The 17,920-nt window shown below is 39.7% G+C and overlaps 3 protein-coding genes and 2 long non-coding RNA genes across 5 annotated transcripts; 2 read left to right on the plus strand and 3 right to left on the minus strand.

Annotated features, from left to right (window-relative positions):
- The first annotated feature begins 1,218 nt into the window (after positions 1-1,218).
- On the plus strand, positions 1,219-3,350 carry LOC133742928 (cytochrome P450 71AP13-like). The gene is made up of 2 exons (XM_062170637.1): positions 1,219-2,226; positions 2,356-3,350. The coding sequence occupies exons 1-2, from the start codon at positions 1,324-1,326 to the stop codon at positions 2,965-2,967; spliced, it is 1,515 nt and encodes a 504-aa protein (XP_062026621.1). The 5' UTR covers positions 1,219-1,323; the 3' UTR covers positions 2,968-3,350.
- Positions 2,355-4,405, minus strand: LOC133742931 (uncharacterized). Its single transcript, XR_009862829.1, has 3 exons — positions 4,266-4,405; positions 2,762-2,963; positions 2,355-2,578 (listed from the first exon to the last, which is right to left on the minus strand). It is a non-coding gene; the product is annotated as an uncharacterized LOC133742931 (long non-coding RNA).
- Positions 4,267-6,010, plus strand: LOC133742927 (cytochrome P450 71AP13). The gene is made up of 2 exons (XM_062170636.1): positions 4,267-5,195; positions 5,324-6,010. The coding sequence occupies exons 1-2, from the start codon at positions 4,293-4,295 to the stop codon at positions 5,933-5,935; spliced, it is 1,515 nt and encodes a 504-aa protein (XP_062026620.1). The 5' UTR covers positions 4,267-4,292; the 3' UTR covers positions 5,936-6,010.
- On the minus strand, positions 5,409-6,128 carry LOC133742932 (uncharacterized). The gene is made up of 3 exons (XR_009862830.1): positions 6,004-6,128; positions 5,730-5,931; positions 5,409-5,546 (listed from the first exon to the last, which is right to left on the minus strand). It is a non-coding gene; the product is annotated as an uncharacterized LOC133742932 (long non-coding RNA).
- Positions 6,129-13,297: 7,169 nt separating this feature from the next.
- On the minus strand, positions 13,298-16,988 carry LOC133742930 (rhodanese-like domain-containing protein 11, chloroplastic). Its single transcript, XM_062170638.1, has 10 exons — positions 16,544-16,988; positions 16,349-16,444; positions 16,116-16,223; positions 15,940-16,036; positions 15,651-15,690; positions 15,446-15,520; positions 14,774-14,861; positions 14,573-14,640; positions 13,899-13,971; positions 13,298-13,809 (listed from the first exon to the last, which is right to left on the minus strand). Exons 1-10 carry the CDS (start codon positions 16,853-16,855, stop codon positions 13,726-13,728), a joined length of 1,041 nt encoding a protein of 346 aa, XP_062026622.1. The 5' UTR covers positions 16,856-16,988; the 3' UTR covers positions 13,298-13,725.
- Between the last annotated feature and the right edge of the window lie 932 nt (positions 16,989-17,920).

The following is a 17,920-nucleotide window of genomic DNA, read 5'->3' on the forward strand; positions in this document are numbered from 1 at the left end:
GTTTGGTAAACCGACTTTTTGGTAACCGAGACAGATAAAACCGAAATCGAAAATTACCGAAAAAGTTGGTTTGGTTTTGGTAAATACCGAATCTACCGATTATCTAAATATTAGATTTATATACTACAGTTTTCAATACACATACATGTATATTAAGAAATAAACATAAAAACTTTTATAATAGTATGAATATTACTACATATACTACATTAATAGTACATGTATTTTAAGTAACCTAGTCAAAGATTGTTAAATAACCTAGTTTTAGTGAAAATTGCTAAAACTTGATGTCATATATACAAAAGAAAGCTATAATTAGTAGATGAATACAACGTTTATGACTATAAAATTCAAAAACCTAGTTTTGTTCATTCTAATTTATATTATAAAGAATTAGTTGTTCTAAAGTTAGTAATACCGAAAACCGAAATACCGAATTTGGTAGATATAATTAAAAACCGAAAATTTTGGTTGGTAATTGGTAGCTCAGTTTTGAAACCGAAAGCTTTGGTTTTGAAATTGGTAATACCTATAACCGATTCGAACCGACCAAGTGACAGCCCTATGAAAAAGGTTTCCTTATTCTATATATTCCACAAAGAAAATTCTTACGGTATTGGTATGCCCACCATAGCCATCAACTTTTGTTAGCAAATCAAGTCAGAACTCTCTGAATTGATCATTTGATTAGATCCTGTACATCTTGTAATTATGTATAATATTCCACTAAGATATTTCTTACCACATGGGTATGCCCACCATAGCCATCCTCTGAATTGATTTGATCAGATCCTGTACATCTTTGGAATTATGTATAATTATTAATTATAATCTGAGCAAGCTGTCTTATACCATATATACTGTATCTTTGTGATTCAATCAATCAATGAGAATTTACATTCGAAAAAAAACCAATCAATGAGAATCATTTTCTACTACTTTATCTTCTAGAGAAGTGCAAAGATGCAACCTACGAGTCATGCCAGCACACTAGTTGTTTTCTTTTAGATACTTGCTCATGGAGCTCCATACATGTTTTGTAGTTTTTCTAGCTGTCCACCTATTTCCAAGGCCACCAGATCAGCAATAGAAATTAGCACTGAAACTTCCACTTAGAAAAACAAGCACCACAAAGATTTGGAAAATCTGAACGATGCAAAATATTTTAGGCGGCTACGTTGGCTAGTACTGACTATTACACTGCAAAAAGTCAAGCATCAGCATTACAAAAGAGATAGAAGAGACATGTGAGAAGCAACTATAAATTGATGAACACAGAAATATAAAGGTTTAATTACATACCTGATTTTGGTCTAAACTCCAATGGATGTTCTTCAATTTCTTAACATACCCTCTTTGCTTTTGGCATTCAGTTTCCTCATAGTGTTGCTTACATTCCTCTTCAATTATAGTTCAAGAAAAAGAAAACTTAAACTCCCACCAAGCCCTCCAAAGCTACCTGTTGTTGGCAACCTTCACCAGCTAGGAAACCAGCCTCACCTATCTCTCCGGTCCTTGGCACAAAAGTATGGTCCAATAATTTACTTACAACTTGGTGAGATCCCAACTGTGGTGGTTTCATCAGCTAGAGTTGCCAAGGAAGTACTGAAAACCCATGATCTTGCACTATCAAGCCGTCCACAAATCTTTTCAGCCAAACACCTCTTCTATAATTGCACTGATGTTGTCTTCTCCCCTTATGGTGCTTATTGGAGACACATACGTAAGATTTGCATACTTGAGCTGTTAAGTGCCAAAAGAGTGCAGTCATTTAGCCATGCCAGAGAAGAAGAAGTTGCTCGTCTGGCTCGTCGGGTTGCAGAGTCCTATCCCGGCACCACTAATCTCAGCAAGTTGCTTGGACTCTATGCAAATGATATTCTCTGCCGCGTAGCATTTGGAAGAGATTTCTCTGGTGGTGGAGAGTATGATCAGCATGATTTCCAAAAGATGCTTGAGGAATATCAGGAATTGCTTGGTGGATTTTCTATTGGAGATTTCTTCCCTTCCATGGAGTTCCTCCACACCTTAACAGGAATGAAATCAAGACTTCAAGACACATTCGGTCGATTTGATAAGCTCTTCGACCAGATTTTGACTGAACATCTCAATCCCAAAAGAGAAAAAGAGGAGCATAAGGACCTCGTGGATGTTTTACTGGAGATACAGAAGGAAGAGACTGCCGATATGCCTCTAACCATGGATAATGTCAAGGCTATTATTTTGGTCAGTGTAGACTCTTTGATGCATAAACTATATTCATTCACAGCAATGAAATCCATATTAAATTATTTTCATATGAATTGCACTTAACTGTCTGCAAAGAAATTAACACCAAGTCTGCTGCTACTGCAGGACATGTTTGCTGCTGGAACAGACACAACCTTCATCACCCTTGATTGGGGGATGACAGAACTTCTGATGAACCCCAAAGTTCTCAAAAAAGCACAAGCTGAAGTAAGAGGTGTTGTTGGAGAAAAAAGAGTTGTGTTAGAGGGTGATCTTCATCAGCTGGACTATTTAAAAGCTGTCATTAAAGAGATATTTCGGCTGCATCCACCTGCACCAGTACTAGTACCTAGAGAATCCATGGAAGATGTAACTATTGATGGATACGACATTCTAGCCAAAACAAGAATTTTTGTCAATGCCTGGGCAATAGGGAGAGACCCAGAATCTTGGGAAAACCCAGAAAAGTTTGAACCAGAAAGATTTATGGGTAGCACTATTGATTTCAAGGGGCAGGATTTTGAGCTTTTACCTTTTGGGGCGGGTAGAAGAGGTTGTCCGGCTGTTACATTCAGCACAGCCAGCATTGAGCTTGCTCTAGCACAACTTCTGCATAGCTTTGATTGGGAGCTTCCTGCGGGTACTGCAGCTGATGATTTGGACATGACAGAAGTTTTTGGCATAACAATGCACAGGATAGCCAATCTGATTGTTATCGCCAGACCATGGTTTCCCTGAGATAATAAATCATCAATACCATGCAACATAGTCTTTCCACTGTTAAAGATATCAAAGTCAACAGCAAGTTACGGGTACATGCATTGCTCTGTGACTGCATCCGAGAAGAAAACTCCCAAGGAAAGTGGAGGGAGGACTATCCTTGCCCTATATCAATGACAAAGATTTTTTTTTTTTTTTTTCTGCCCTTTATCTTCCCATTGTCTGGTCCGTGAACCAAATGTAGATGTTGGTTTCCAAAAACAAGTCTAATGTTATAGCTTTGCAAAACAAAGCCAAGGTCTACATAAACTGAAGATAATAAGCAACTACAGATGCAACATGGCCAAAGGAAATCCATGCATGGTTTGCATTTACTTTAGTGTTAATAAACTCTTAAGATAAATAGATTATACTACTTCAGCCTTTTAATTTGTTTAAGCAAGATATATTTTCTCTAATTTTCTAGTAAACAAGATACAGAAAGAAGAGCAGAAGATTTCTCACATATAAGTAAACCATCTGCACATTTAAAAGGTTCTTAAGCCTTTGATTTTGATGTGTTCGGGGAATCAAACTCAATAGTTTCTAAACTGGGCTGGAATTCATTGATGAGAAAGAAAAACAACAACTGCATCATCTCATGGATTATACATCCAGGGAAGAAAAGTTCAGACTCATTACTGCTCTTATAACCATTCGTGCCATGATGATCATAAAGCAAAATATGGAGCTATTCTGATATAAGGAAGACTTCAATCATATGCAGTATTATTTTGTGATGATTAAGTTTAATTTAGTGTAGAGCATGAACTGATGCACATCATATGGAACTAATGGTGAAGTAAGCTCTACCAATCAAACCTCACACTCCGAGAGATAGTGCATTCTACCTCTTGCCATATGGATATTTCCCTAGCCTTTTCCTTTCTTTCTTCGTCTCTACCAACAGAAATGTCTCATGCATTGATGCATCATACGAGTCATGACAGCAACATCTAGCATTTGGATTGGCTAAGATGTCGCAATCCAGTAGTGCAATGAAGAAACTTAGATCCTAAGGATTCTAATGGAGTAACATATTGTTCTTTACTTTATATATATGTCCTTATTAGGGGCGGCTGAATAATCAAAGGGATTAGAATTTCAACGTTTAAAAAAGCTGAATGATACAAAATAAGTGAGCTAATTTCTTTGTGAATATCGACTTATGGCAAAGCAAGTTAGGTTGCAGAATGGTTGTTTTCTGGAGCAGAACGGACAGACAAGAAGCTAATATAAATTGAGGAACGCATACGCAGAAAGATGTAGTCACATACCTATTTTGTTCTAGAAAACTCCATCCAATGGCTCTTCTTCAACTTCTAAAGGAACCTTCTGTGCTTTTTGCATTCAGTTTTCTCATAGTGTTGCTCAATTTTATCTTCAGGGATAAGTTGAGGAAAACAAAAATCAAACTCCCACCTAGCCCTCCAAAGCTACCCATCATTGGTAACCTTCACCAGCTTGGAAACAGCCCTCACCTATCTCTCTGGTCCTTGGCAGAAAAGTTTGGTCCCTTAATTTACTTACAACTTGGTCACATCCCAACAGTGGTGGTGTCATCAGCTAAACTAGCCAAGGAAGTACTGAAAACTCATGATCTTGCACTTTCTAGCCGCCCACAGATCTTTTCAGCCAAACATCTCTTCTATAACTGCACTGATGTTGCCTTCTCCCCTTATGGTGCTTATTGGAGGCACATTCGTAAGATTTGCATACTTGAGCTACTAAGTGCCAAAAGAGTGCAATCATTTAGTCATGTAAGAGTAGAAGAAGTTGCTCGTCTGGCTCATCGGGTTGCAGAGTCCTATCCTGGCACCACTAATCTGAGCAAGTTGCTTGGACTATATGCAAATGATATTCTCTGCCGCGTAGCATTTGGAAGAGATTTCTCAGGTGGTGGAGAGTATGATCACCATGGTTTCCAAAAGATGCTTGAGGAATACCAGGAATTGCTTGGCGGATTTTCTATTGGAGATTTCTTCCCTTCTATGGAGTTTCTGCACACTTTAACAGGAATGAAATCAAGACTTCAAGAGACATTCGGGAGATTCGATAAACTATTTGACCAGATGATAACTGAACATCAAAATCCCAAAAGAGAAAAACAGGAGCACAAGGACCTCGTGGATGTTTTACTGGATATACAGAAAAAAGATTCTGCTGACATGCCTCTCACCATGGATAATGTCAAGGCTATTATCTTGGTCAGTGAAAACTCTTAGATGCTTAAATTTTATGAAATTCCATATATGTCAATCTATTGTCACATAAATTGAACTTAACTGTTGCAAGGTCATTAATACCAAGTAGTATACACTCTGCGCTACTGCAGGACATGTTTGCTGCAGGAACTGACACAACCTTCATCACCCTTGATTGGGGAATGACAGAGCTTTTGATGAACCCCAAAGTCCTGGAAAAAGCACAAGCTGAAGTACGAGGTGTTGTTGGGGAAAGAAGAGTCGTATTGGAGAGTGATCTGCATCAGCTGGACTACATGAAAGCTGTCATCAAAGAGATATATAGGTTGCATCCAGCAGCACCAGTACTTCTCCCTAGAGAATCCATGGAAGATGTAAACATTGATGGGTATGATATTCCAGCCAAAACAAGAATTTTTGTCAATGCCTGGGCAATAGGGAGAGACCCAGAATCTTGGGAAAACCCAGAAATGTTTGAACCAGAAAGGTTTATAGGTAGCACTATTGATTTCAAGGGGCAGGACTTTGAGCTTATACCTTTTGGGGCTGGTAGAAGAGGTTGTCCAGCGATTACATTTAGCACAGCCAGCATTGAGCTTGCTCTAGCACAACTTCTGCATAGCTTTGATTGGGAGCTTCCCGCTGGTACTACAGCTAAAGATTTGGACTTGGCCGAAGCTTTTGGCATCACAATGCATAGGATAGCCAATCTGATTGTTGTAGCCAAACCACGGTTTTCCTGAGACAGAAAATCATTAGTAAACAAGCGACATAAAACTCTTTGCTTTCTGCCTGTGTTTGAGAGACAGACCCCTAAAGAAAATGGAGGGAGGATATCTCTGTTCTCTTCCCACTCCTCCTTTGACCATTTGGTCTGAACTCAATGTTATTGTTGGTTCCCAAGAACAAGTCTAGGGTTAAAGCTTTGCAACAAAATCAAAATCTACATAAGAGTTGGTGGTTCCATAGTACAATTATTATATATGCAAACAAATTTCTTCAAGTGTTCCATAACATGAAACGATTATATAGATGACTATTTAGCAGTAATGCTCAGAGAAAGTCTACATTCTTAAATAATAAAACCATTAAAAGAAAAGAACTAGGAAAAAAAAAAAAACAATCCGGCCAAAATAATAATAATAATAACATACAAGGTGTTGTAGTATACATGAAATTGTGGTAAAACTATTATGTCTATATCATGTAAATAGCATTATTATGGCTATGTATGATAGCACTTAAGAGTGGAGAAGTTTGGTATCAATCATGTTAATGTTATGTATGAAAGCACTTAAGTAAATGGATGATATTAAATGTAATAGTGGTAAGAGTAATGGAATGTAATAGTATTACTCCATGCTTTTTATCCCTATATAAACCCTCCATTGTGAGAAGAATAAACACACCAATTCACTCTTCATTCTCTCCATCTAAACTCTCTCCCTCTCTCTGTTAGTTTACGATTTTCCTTAAACACGTTATCAGCACGAAATTGCTCTAGAATTAGAATCGAAATTGTCAAAATAGAGGAAGTTCATAATCCGATCAAAGCCATTTTTCCAAACCTACAAAAAACCTCCAAAACCTAGTACATATCAAAGCCCTTGATTCAAGAAGCCCAGAACCGGTTTCAGAACCGCCAGAACCGGCCGGAAACCGCCCGAACCGGCTGCCGGAAGTTTTGAACCGCTGCCGGACCGCTGTCGAGTTCTGCCAGACTGCTGCCGAGACCTGCCGAGCAGCTGCGCAGAAGCTGCCGAGAAGCCCTGCCGAGACCTGCCGAGAAGCTGCCGAGCGAACCCTGCCGAGTCCTGTCGAAAGCTGCCGAGACCTGCCGAGTGCATCTGCCGAGCCCCTGCCGAGCCCCTGCTGCGCAGCTGCCGAACAGCTGCCGAAGCACCTGCCTAGCACCTGCCGAGCTGCTGCCTAGCAGCTGCCGAGCTGCTGCCTAGCAGCTGCCGAGTTGCTGCCTAGCATCTGTCGACACTTTTCCGACAACTTTCCGACGACTTTTCCGGCGACTTTCGGGACACTTTGCCGGTGACTTTCCGACGACTTTTCCGGCGACTTTCGGGACATTTTTCCGACAACTTTCCGGCGACTTTCGGGACACTTTTCCGGCGACTTTCCAAGCCATTTTCCGGCGACTTTCCGGAAGCTTTTGGGCAACTTTTTCGGTCATTTCCGACAACACTATTTCAAGGTATTCTTTACTAAAAGTTCCCGCTTTTGAGTTTTTATTTATTTTTCTCCTCCTTTTTCTTTTTGGGAACTTACAATTAAAAAGCGGAATTATAGAAATTCACGCTAAACGAACTAAGAGCGTTCGTAGTCAATGAACTAAGAGTGTTCATAATATTCGGACTAAGAGCGTCCGCAAGCATCGACTTATGACCCTATTAAACATCATTGTTTCGGTCTAATCCAAATATTCTTGGAAATTGATTTCTTGGTAGCATAGCTCGGAAATCTTATTGTTTTAGTTTTTCGTGGAAGTTTTAAACTCCGAAACTAATACATCTTTTTCTTCTTATATTTCAAGGATGTCGAATGAACCTAGACTCGAATTTCAAATCCTTGACTCAACTGGTTCGGATTACCATAGTTGGAAAACTGACGTTGAGAACCATCTCACATCAAAAGGGATATTGCCCATAATCCAGGAACCAAACGCGGGCCTTGTGTTCCAACGAACACCCATAAAGCATGCACAAGCAATTATCTTGATGCGACGCCATATGGACAAAGCACTCAGATTAGAGTATATGTCCATCAAAGATGCAAGGGACCTATGGGTGGCGCTAGAAGAGCGCTTTGATAATATCCAAGATTCCCTCCTCCCTGACTTGAAGGTTCAATGGAACAATATACGCTTCTCCGACTTCAAGTCTGTTGCTGAATACAATTCAGAAGCTCTTCGGCTAAAAGCCATGCTGAAGTTCTGTGGAAAACCTCTCACAGAAGAAGAGCTAATTGAGAAGACTCTCTCCACCTTCCCCGTCGCAGCAATTATACTATCAAAGCAATATCGCACTGAATTTAATGCTGGACGACTTACGAAGTTCAATGAGCTTATCAATATTTTGTCGGTGTTGGAGAAACACGACAATATCCTTGTGAAGAATTATAATTCAAGGCCCGTAGGAACCAAAAGCGTTCATGAGGCAAATTATAATGCACCCAAGAAAGGGCGCAAGGAGCGGTACCCTACTAATAAGGGGCATGTATACCCTAATAACAGGGGACATGACGGACGAATGGGTCCATACAACCGCCCCAATAAGGAAGGAAACCGCAACTTTGGAGCGGGCACACGTGGTGGCAATTCCACACGTGGGAAAAGAGAATATAACAACACCATGGGCCATAACACCGTGGGCCGTGGAGGTCGCATAATACGCCGTGGTAGTAGCAGCAACAACCCGCCTAGGGAATATCCACAACGTGCACCTCAAATAAAGAAAGTCAACCACAATGACATGTGTCATAGGTGTGGATCAATCGAGCATTGGTTTAAGCAATGCCAAGCAAGTACTCAACTAGCTGCACGCTACAAGGAGTACAGGGAAATGAGGGAGCAAGAAGCTCACCTTGCTGAAGAAGAAAATGGTGAAGATGTTATTCTCACCATAAAAGACTTCAAAGCTGAAAATGAAGAGCACGAGGATGCCGCAGACTTTGATTAAAATAGTCTTTTCTATTTTCCAATAAAACGGCAAATGTGCCTTAGTCAAATAACAATTGAATTGACTCTTTCTCATGTGGCGTACCCAATGAAGTATGATGTCTAGGCAAGTAATTGAGATCGGGGTACTTAAGCGAGCCTCGCTCCACCAACATCTCTCTACTTACCTGGTCATATTTTATTGGAATTACCAAACGGATTGAGCAATTACAATTTGTATAAAGTTTGATTTTATATTGGAATAAACTTTGGAAACTTTGATGTAATCATTGACTATTTTCCCTATTAATAAAGTATCGCATTACCAATGTCATTGACATGTGTTAATATTCCGAACTTTATTTCTTCAGTATGTCTTCGGGAGAATTGGAATGCCTTCTTGATAGTGGCACCACACATACTATATTACGACATAGGCAATTATTCTTATGGATGACGCCTAGTCAATCTTCAGTGACCACGATGGCAGGACCATCTCAATTGATTCATGGTCGTGGACCAGCTCAATTTCTATTGCCGAATGGCACAAATATTAATGTCGCCGAAGCTTTATATGCTCCAAGGGCTGGAAGAACCCTATTAAGTTTTAAAGATATAAGAGCCAATGATTTTCATGTGAAAACACATTGTGAGAATGGACAAGAGTTCCTTTACATCACCTCTAATAACTACGGAAATACACGAGTATTAGAGAAACTCATGTGTCGCTCTAGTGGATTGTACGCAACCACTATTAGAGTCATTGAATCCAACCATGTCATGAATGAAAATTTATGGGATTCCGACACATACAAACTTTGGCACGACCGTTTGGGACACCCAGGTCGAGATATGATGCTCCGTATATTAAAAACTTCACACGGACATCCATTCTTTAAAACAAAAGGAAGTACGAACCAAAGAAAGGTTCAAAGAATTACTTCTGAAGCATATCATTCGTTTTGCAAAGCTTGCTCTTTAGCAAAAATAGGATCGAGACCATCCTATGCAAAAGACATTAAAGAAAATATACCATTCTTGCAAAGAATACAAGGTGATATCTGTGGACCTATACATCCAACTTGCGGACCATTTAGATATTTTATGGTGTTGGTTGATGCATCGACACGTTGGTCACATGTCATGCTCTTATCCACAAGAAATGCTGCATTTGCTAAACTCCTAGCACAAATCATTAAGTTAAGGGCTCACCACCCTGATCATCCTATTAAGTCAATTCGTCTTGACAATGCTGGGGAATTTACATCAAAAACTTTTGATGATTATTGCATGTCCATTGGGATCGAGGTTGAACATCCTGTCCCTCATGTACATACCCAAAATGGTCTCGCAGAAGCTGCCATTAAAAGACTTCAAATGATTGCTAGGGCATTGGTTATGCGCACCAATCTCCCTATTTCTGCTTGGGGCTATGCAATATTACACGCAGCTGTGCTTATTCGTCTAAGGCCCACTGCCACCCAACCTTTTTCTGCGTCCCAGATGGTAACTGGGTATGAGCCTAATATCTCACATTTACGCATATTTGGGTGTGCAGTCTATGTGCCAATTGCGCCACCACAGCGCACTAAAATGGGTCCTCAAAGACGATTAGGCCTTTATGTTGGCTATGACTCTCCAACCATAATCCGCTACATAGAACCCTTGACAGGTGATCTATTTACCGCTAGATTTGCGGATTGTCACTTTGATGAGACAGTCTTCCCGCCTTTAGGGGGAGACATGAACACTAATGTTCATCAAAAAGGACAGGAATTGTCGTGGTTTGTCCCCACTTTGTCCCATCTTGATCCCCGAACCGCACAATCTGAAAAAGAAGTGCAGAGAATTCTCGATCTTCAGAACGTAGCAGAATCGATGCCTGATGCGTTTTCTGATATCGCTAAAGTGACGAGATCACACATACCTGCTGCAAATATACCTGCAAGGATTGATGTCCCTAAAAGACATAATGCCATCTCAAAAATACATGAGAATGGCGCCAACGTTCCCTCTATGGGTGACACATTGGCTAGGCCCATGGCTCCTGCCAGGAAGCGCGGGAGACCTGTAGGTTCGATGGATTCTCGCCCAAGAAAGAAAGCGAGTTTGGCACAAAATAATCCATTAATCATAGATATGAATAATCCATCTCACGAGAATATTCCGGATTATGGTTATGTCCAAGAGACATCATTGGGGGACGCTCCAATGTCAGAACCAACTCCAGAGAATAGAGAAATCTCCATAAATTACAATAGTGTACATGAGATGATGGATAGAAATTCTATGGCAATTGATGATGCGTTTGCATATCATGTTGCAAAAGGAATCATAGAATATGATGATATCGAGCCTCGCTCTGTTGAAGAATGTCAACGAAGAGCGGATTGGCCTAAATGGAAAAATGCGATCCAGACTGAATTGGATTCACTAACAAAGAGACAGGTATTTGGGTCTATAATGCTGACACCACCAAATATAAAGCCTGTTGGCCATAAATGGGTCTTTGTTAGAAAGCGTAATGAGAAAAATGAGGTGATGAGATATAAAGCCCGCCTTGTGGCACAAGGTTTCTCACAACGCCCTGGAATCGACTACGAGGAGACATACTCTCCCGTAATGGACATTATAACGTTCCGCTACCTTGTCAGTTTGGTAGTTTCCGAAAAACTTGACATGCAGCTTATGGATGTGGTTACAGCATATCTCTATGGGGATCTAGATTCAGAGATATATATGAAGGTTCCTGATGGACTTCAATTACCAAAATCAAGTGGCTCTAAACCACGGAGCGCGTTTTCAATAAAATTAAGACGCTCACTATATGGATTGAAACAATCCGGACGGATGTGGTATAACCGTCTAAGTGACTACTTGATTGGAAAGGGATATGTTAACAATGAAATATGCCCTTGCGTGTTCATTAAAAGAACAAGTTCCGGATTTGCAATTGTAGCAGTTTATGTCGATGACATGAACCTAATTGGAACTCTAGATGAGTTAAAAGAAACTGCTAAATATTTGGAATCCGAGTTTGAGATGAAAGATCTTGGGAAAACACGGTTTTGCCTCGGAATAGAGCTCGAGCACCGTAGTGATGGGATTATGATCCATCAGTCAGCATATACTCAAAAATTACTAAGGCGCTTTAATGAAGATAAAGTAAAGCCTGTAAGTACTCCCATGATCGGCCGAAGTCTTGAGCCCACAAAAGATCCGTTTCGTCCAAGGGATGAGGACGAAGAATTATTAGAGGCTGAAGTACCCTATCTAAGTGCGATAGGCGCATTATTGTATTTAGCTCAATGCACAAGACCGGATATCTCATTCGCAGTGAACTTGTTAGCTCGACATAGTTCTGCGCCAACACGCCGCCATTGGATTGGCATAAAGACAATCTTTCGATACTTAAAGGGTACGATTGATATGGGCTTGTTTTATTCCTACAAAGAGAAAAGAAAAGACGGAAGCATGAGATCAGACCCCATGAGGCAAAAAGCCACCTTCCGTAATGTAGACGCCGGCGACACCATCAATGGTGACCGACGTTCTCCTCCTCCCCTCCATCAAAATAAAAATAATGTTTTGATGGGATTTGCTGATGCGGGGTATCTCTCTGACCCCCATAAAGGTCGCTCCCAAACAGGTTATGTCTTTACCATGGGAAGCACGGCGATATCTTGGAGATCTACAAAACAGACCCTTGTTGCTACTTCCTCAAATCATGCAGAGATTATTGCTCTACATGAAGCTGTGCGTGAATGCATATGGCTAAGGTCTATAAATAGACACATTCGAGGAACTTGTGGTTTGAAGTTTACCACAGATAAACCTACATGCATTTACGAAGATAATGCAGCTTGTATTGAGCAAATGAAATTAGGTTTCATCAAGGGTGACAATACTAAACATATATCACCGAAATTCTTCTACAATCAGCAACAGCAAACACTTCTAAACATTGAAGTAAATCAAATCCGATCAGAGGATAATGTAGCGGACTTATTTACTAAGTCGCTACCAAAAACCCCTTTCGAGAAGCATGTGAAGAGCATCGGATTAAGAAGGTTATCCGAACTCCCATGATCTTCAGGGGGAGAATAAATCAGGGGGAGTATCTAGAAACATACTCCACACTTAATGCGCGTTGCACTCTTTTTCTCCTTCGACCAAGGTTGTTTTTTCCCACAGGGTTTTATTACTTGGCAAGGTTTTTAACGAGGCAATTTCGAAGCGCACGGCTTAGACAAATACTATCGACATGAAATATCCAAGGGGGAGTGTTGTAGTATACATGAAATTGTGGTAAAACTATTATGTCTATATCATGTAAATAGCATTATTATGGCTATGTATGATAGCACTTAAGAGTGGAGAAGTTTGGTATCAATCATGTTAATGTTATGTATGAAAGCACTTAAGTAAATGGATGATATTAAATGTAATAGTGGTAAGAGTAATGGAATGTAATAGTATTACTCCATGCTTTTTATCCCTATATAAACCCTCCATTGTGAGAAGAATAAACACACCAATTCACTCTTCATTCTCTCCATCTAAACTCTCTCCCTCTCTCTGTTAGTTTACGATTTTCCTTAAACACAAGGCATATACACAAGTGTTTTAATAAAATTTGCTGAGCCAATCACTGATCTCCTTATCACGCAGCCCACACGGTATAAATCATGCTTAGATCCAACTTCATCAACTGGTGTGAACAATAATGAGGATGCAATCTGCTTTCTGAGGTACTCTGGCATCCAAAACTGTTATCATGGCGCAGATCCAGTGTCTCTCTGTGGTGAACCAGCAATGCAAAATGTTGTATTTTGATATTCAATCCAATAACTTCATGGCCAGCTATCAGTGTGACCTTATATCCTGAAGATAATGAACTAGTTGCTGAGAACCAAGAAATAAGGCATCAGCAATCAGAAAGACTCCAACCTGTGCCAAAAACGAATCACATATTAGATTAGCCTCTTGAAGGTAAGGTGACAAAACAGCACCATTTTAGGACTAAATGAAAGACATACCAGACGGGCAGAGAACAGAAATCGGTAACCCCACCCTTCTTTAGCAGCTGCAGCTCTTTGTTGATCAGTCCAACTGCAAATAAGGGATACAGAAATAAATGCACTTTCCAATATAATAATATAACTGCTATTATGCATCAATAGCTTAAGGCCACTGTGCAGTATCAGAAAGTAGAAACTATATAAAGTCGTATTATGCCCAAAGTTAATGGAAGAGGGGATGAGAATACAAAGTATAATCACCAAATCATAGAAAGTTAATCTAGTAGGACTAGCTTGAACATCATAATTAAAAGTCAGAAAATGCAACGCCCATTTACAGAGGAAACCAAAGCAACATCAATTTTGGTGTATTAACTTCACCGAATTCATTCTACAGCCTTGATTACTGGATTATGCAACTAATAGCTTTCTAATCTTCTTAATGGCATGGTGTTGGCATCATCTTCTAACCCAATTCAACAAAGTTACTGGTGAGAATGATTGTAAGCATGCCCATTTGCCTGAATTCTGTAATGGTCTGCTAATGCAGTTTAGTGATCTATACAATTAAATTTGTATCTCTACAATTGAAAAGGAAACAAGGAGAACAGAAAATAATATTCTTTTGTTTCAAATCCACAGTGCACAAATCTTTTGAAAAAACAAAAAAATGCTAGAGACCAGATAATTACCCGAGGAACTCTGAAACCCCACCGATTCCTGCAAACTTAAATGGCTGAGGGCCTTCTCTGACAAGATCCTGCTCCCATATAAGACGAGACTCACTACATTAACAGTTCCAGTGGTTCACAATGAAACACCCAAAGAGACCGGAAATTTGGAAATGGTAGTTACATAAAAGAACACCAAAATTACAATAACACCATAATTACCTCTTCTTCAGCAGCCTCTAAACCCCCCTGAACCCAGAAAAGGTTTCTGTAGCCAGCATTGTACAGCACCTCACAAGCAGCTATAGATCTGCCAATAAAATGTGACACAGTGATGAAATTGGTGAGTAATATACAGGGCAGGTGATTCTCATCGTCTTCCATTCTTGCATGTATTTAAATAATAGTATTTGATAGCTATAAGTTAACATTCTATTCTCCATTCAAGACGATACGTTAGTGATTACAAAATTTTCAACAGGGCTAGAAACTGGCCAAACTAAATCCAGTGCTCAACTTTCCGCTAATTTAGATCATTACTTTGTGGGCAAGAATATAAATGAGAAAATGACCACATGATCTTCATTATATTTGAAAAACACTACTGTTTTCTAAAAGCCTCTCTCAGTGCATTGCTTAATACTATTTGGACTTCCTAGAAAGTTTTTGAGTCATAATCAAAGAGGAGTGACAATGTAATACCACATATACTATGTATGCAATTAAAACACTCAATAACATTAATTGTATGAAAACCAAAATACAATTATGTCAAAGCAGAAATTCCAAATGCCTCATAATACAACAGTTATATTTGGCTGCCACAATCTTACTTGGTAGATCATTTTTATAACCAGACAACTGAAACTACAATAAGGAGAACAGAAAGCGCACCTCAATCCCCTCTGGCATGCAACGATAAGATCAGTATCCTTTGGAAATTTCTCATCAACCTTAGACAAGAACTGGCTGTTGAGGAAAACCAATGAATATGCAAATTCAATAATTCATCATATGAACAAAGCCGGTTACAAAAATAATTCATCCTATGAACAAAGCCGGTTACAAAAATAAGATCATTTGTATGACTCTGACATACTTGTTATACGCCAATGTAGGCACACCGCTCCACCAACCCCCTACACAAAAGCAAAAAAATAGAATGTAACATTGTGGAGTAAAACAACCAAAAATTAGAAGCAATGACAGGTTTCAAGTTAGAAGCCATTTGAGTAACCAAGGGAATACTACTTTCACCCATAACATATTGTAAAGATATTATTTCAACTTTCCATTAGAGAACCACATTAAATTGTCCTGAAATCAAAAGCATAAAGCACAGTAGTAATGTAAAACTAGATCCTAGATGATAGATCATAGCACAATACCCATAGTGAATCCCATAATCTTTCTGGAAAGAGTTCCAGCATCGAATTCGTCACCAACATCAAATATTGGAATCCAGGTTGAGCCTTTAACCCATGCCTATAACACATTTAAAATAATTTAAGCATAGTCACAAAAACAAATATAGAAGGGAAACATTATATTAAGCTGTGTCTACCTTTTTGTGTTCTGTAGAGGGACGAACATCAAGAAGGGTTTTGTTAGATAGCTGAATTGCATACCCAGCTTCCCTTGGTGTTAAAGGTTTAACCTTTCCATCCCGAATCTATAACAAACAGTTAAAACTCCAAATTAACCACAGTAACATATGTAAATGCAACACAAAACATTACAATCTGTAAAGTAAAAAAGCAACTCTCTCTCTCTCTCTCTCTGAATTTCATAGCATACCAGAGCATCCCATCTTTTCTTGGCAGCAGCCATATCTCTCATTTGCTTCAACTCGAAATCTTCATTATCAGCTTGCATTCGTGTAGCACTCCTACGCTGAATTGGAAACAACCCAAGTTAGAAAATAGACAAGAAAACGTAAATAATAAGAGAAACCCAGTAACCAGAATATGAAAAGGTTGAGAATTTACTTACAAAATGGTGGGTTCTGTAAGAGGGTCCTTTTGGTTTTGAAGAAGAGCTTGAGAAATGGTTTGTTTCATATGGTAATTTGGCGGGTGTTCGTTGCCGAAAACTAGAGCACGAAATGGTGTGAGTATTCAGAGAAGGAAATCCCAGAGCTTCCATTGGAGTGCGAGAGAGTGAGAGTGAGAGTGAGCAAATCACAGACTCTTGGGATTTGGTTATCTTCTTGACTTGTTCGTTGCGTGTCGTTTGTTGGCAACTGGCGAGTCTGAGGGTAAGGAGATATGAAACGCTGCGTATTAAGGCAGAAAGACGAGACATAAAAAATGAAAATTGATATCCAAAAACCAATTTTTGTTTTTGCCACTATGGAATCCTCTCAAGCTCTGCTTCACCAATGTGGGATATGCAATCTTAGATCATATACGGAAAAGAACATCGTTGCTCATACCTTTGTTAGATCCTATGGGGCAAAGAAAAGCGTTGCTCATATATGTAATCTTGTTTTTTTTTTTATATGTAATCTTGTTTGATGATGTAGCTTTACTTTTTTTTTTATTAAGTGTTTGATGGTTTAATTGGAGTAACCAAATTGTAATAGGGCACTTTATCTATTATCTAATACTCTAAATGATGCCCTATTATCTATTATCTACTAAATGATGCCCTATTATCTATTATCTAATACTCTAAATGACATGGAGACGCAAAGCCATGACCGACGTCGAGAGCCGGAACCCTAATTTGGACGGTCCGGCGAAGCGCCGAGTGGAAGAACTCGATGAGGACGATGTGAGCAAAAGCCCTAAGCAGACGAAGCGCCGAAGGGAAGAATTCGATGAGCGCGCTGCTGGCACTGGGAATAGTACATCGTGGGACAAGGAGCCTCCAATGGTAGATGATGGATCCGCTGACAGCTCCCCTTTAGTGCTGCAGCAAAAGGAAGATAAGGGTAGCGGTGGCAACGAAGATAGTGATGTAGAAGAAGTTAGCGCTTCAGAAGAAGATTCTGATCCAGCAGAATTTATACTAGATTTTGGTGGCGGCGTGGATGAGGGTGACTATTGTGGATATTGTGAATTATGTGTCGACAATGAAGTCTGCAAAGGTTGTGGTAACAAGGATGGCATCCCCGCGGGTGAGGAAGAACGTTTTAATCCATTGGAATGTACAATTTGTGGTACCAGTGAGCATAGGACTGAGTACTGTGCATCTCGGCTGATGAATAAGTGGTGGAAGGAGCAGGAAGAAAGGGAGAAGATGATGCTTTCAAGTAGGGATTGTGGTGGATCAGGTGACTCTGGATATGTTGTTCCTCCAGCCATCTAATATGCTCAGAGCTATCAACAAACTGTACGGGTGGTTTGATTTTGTTGTGCTTTAATG

This window comes from Rosa rugosa, chromosome 4 (assembly GCF_958449725.1).
Source record: "Rosa rugosa chromosome 4, drRosRugo1.1, whole genome shotgun sequence".
Lineage (NCBI taxonomy): Eukaryota > Viridiplantae > Streptophyta > Magnoliopsida > Rosales > Rosaceae > Rosa > Rosa rugosa.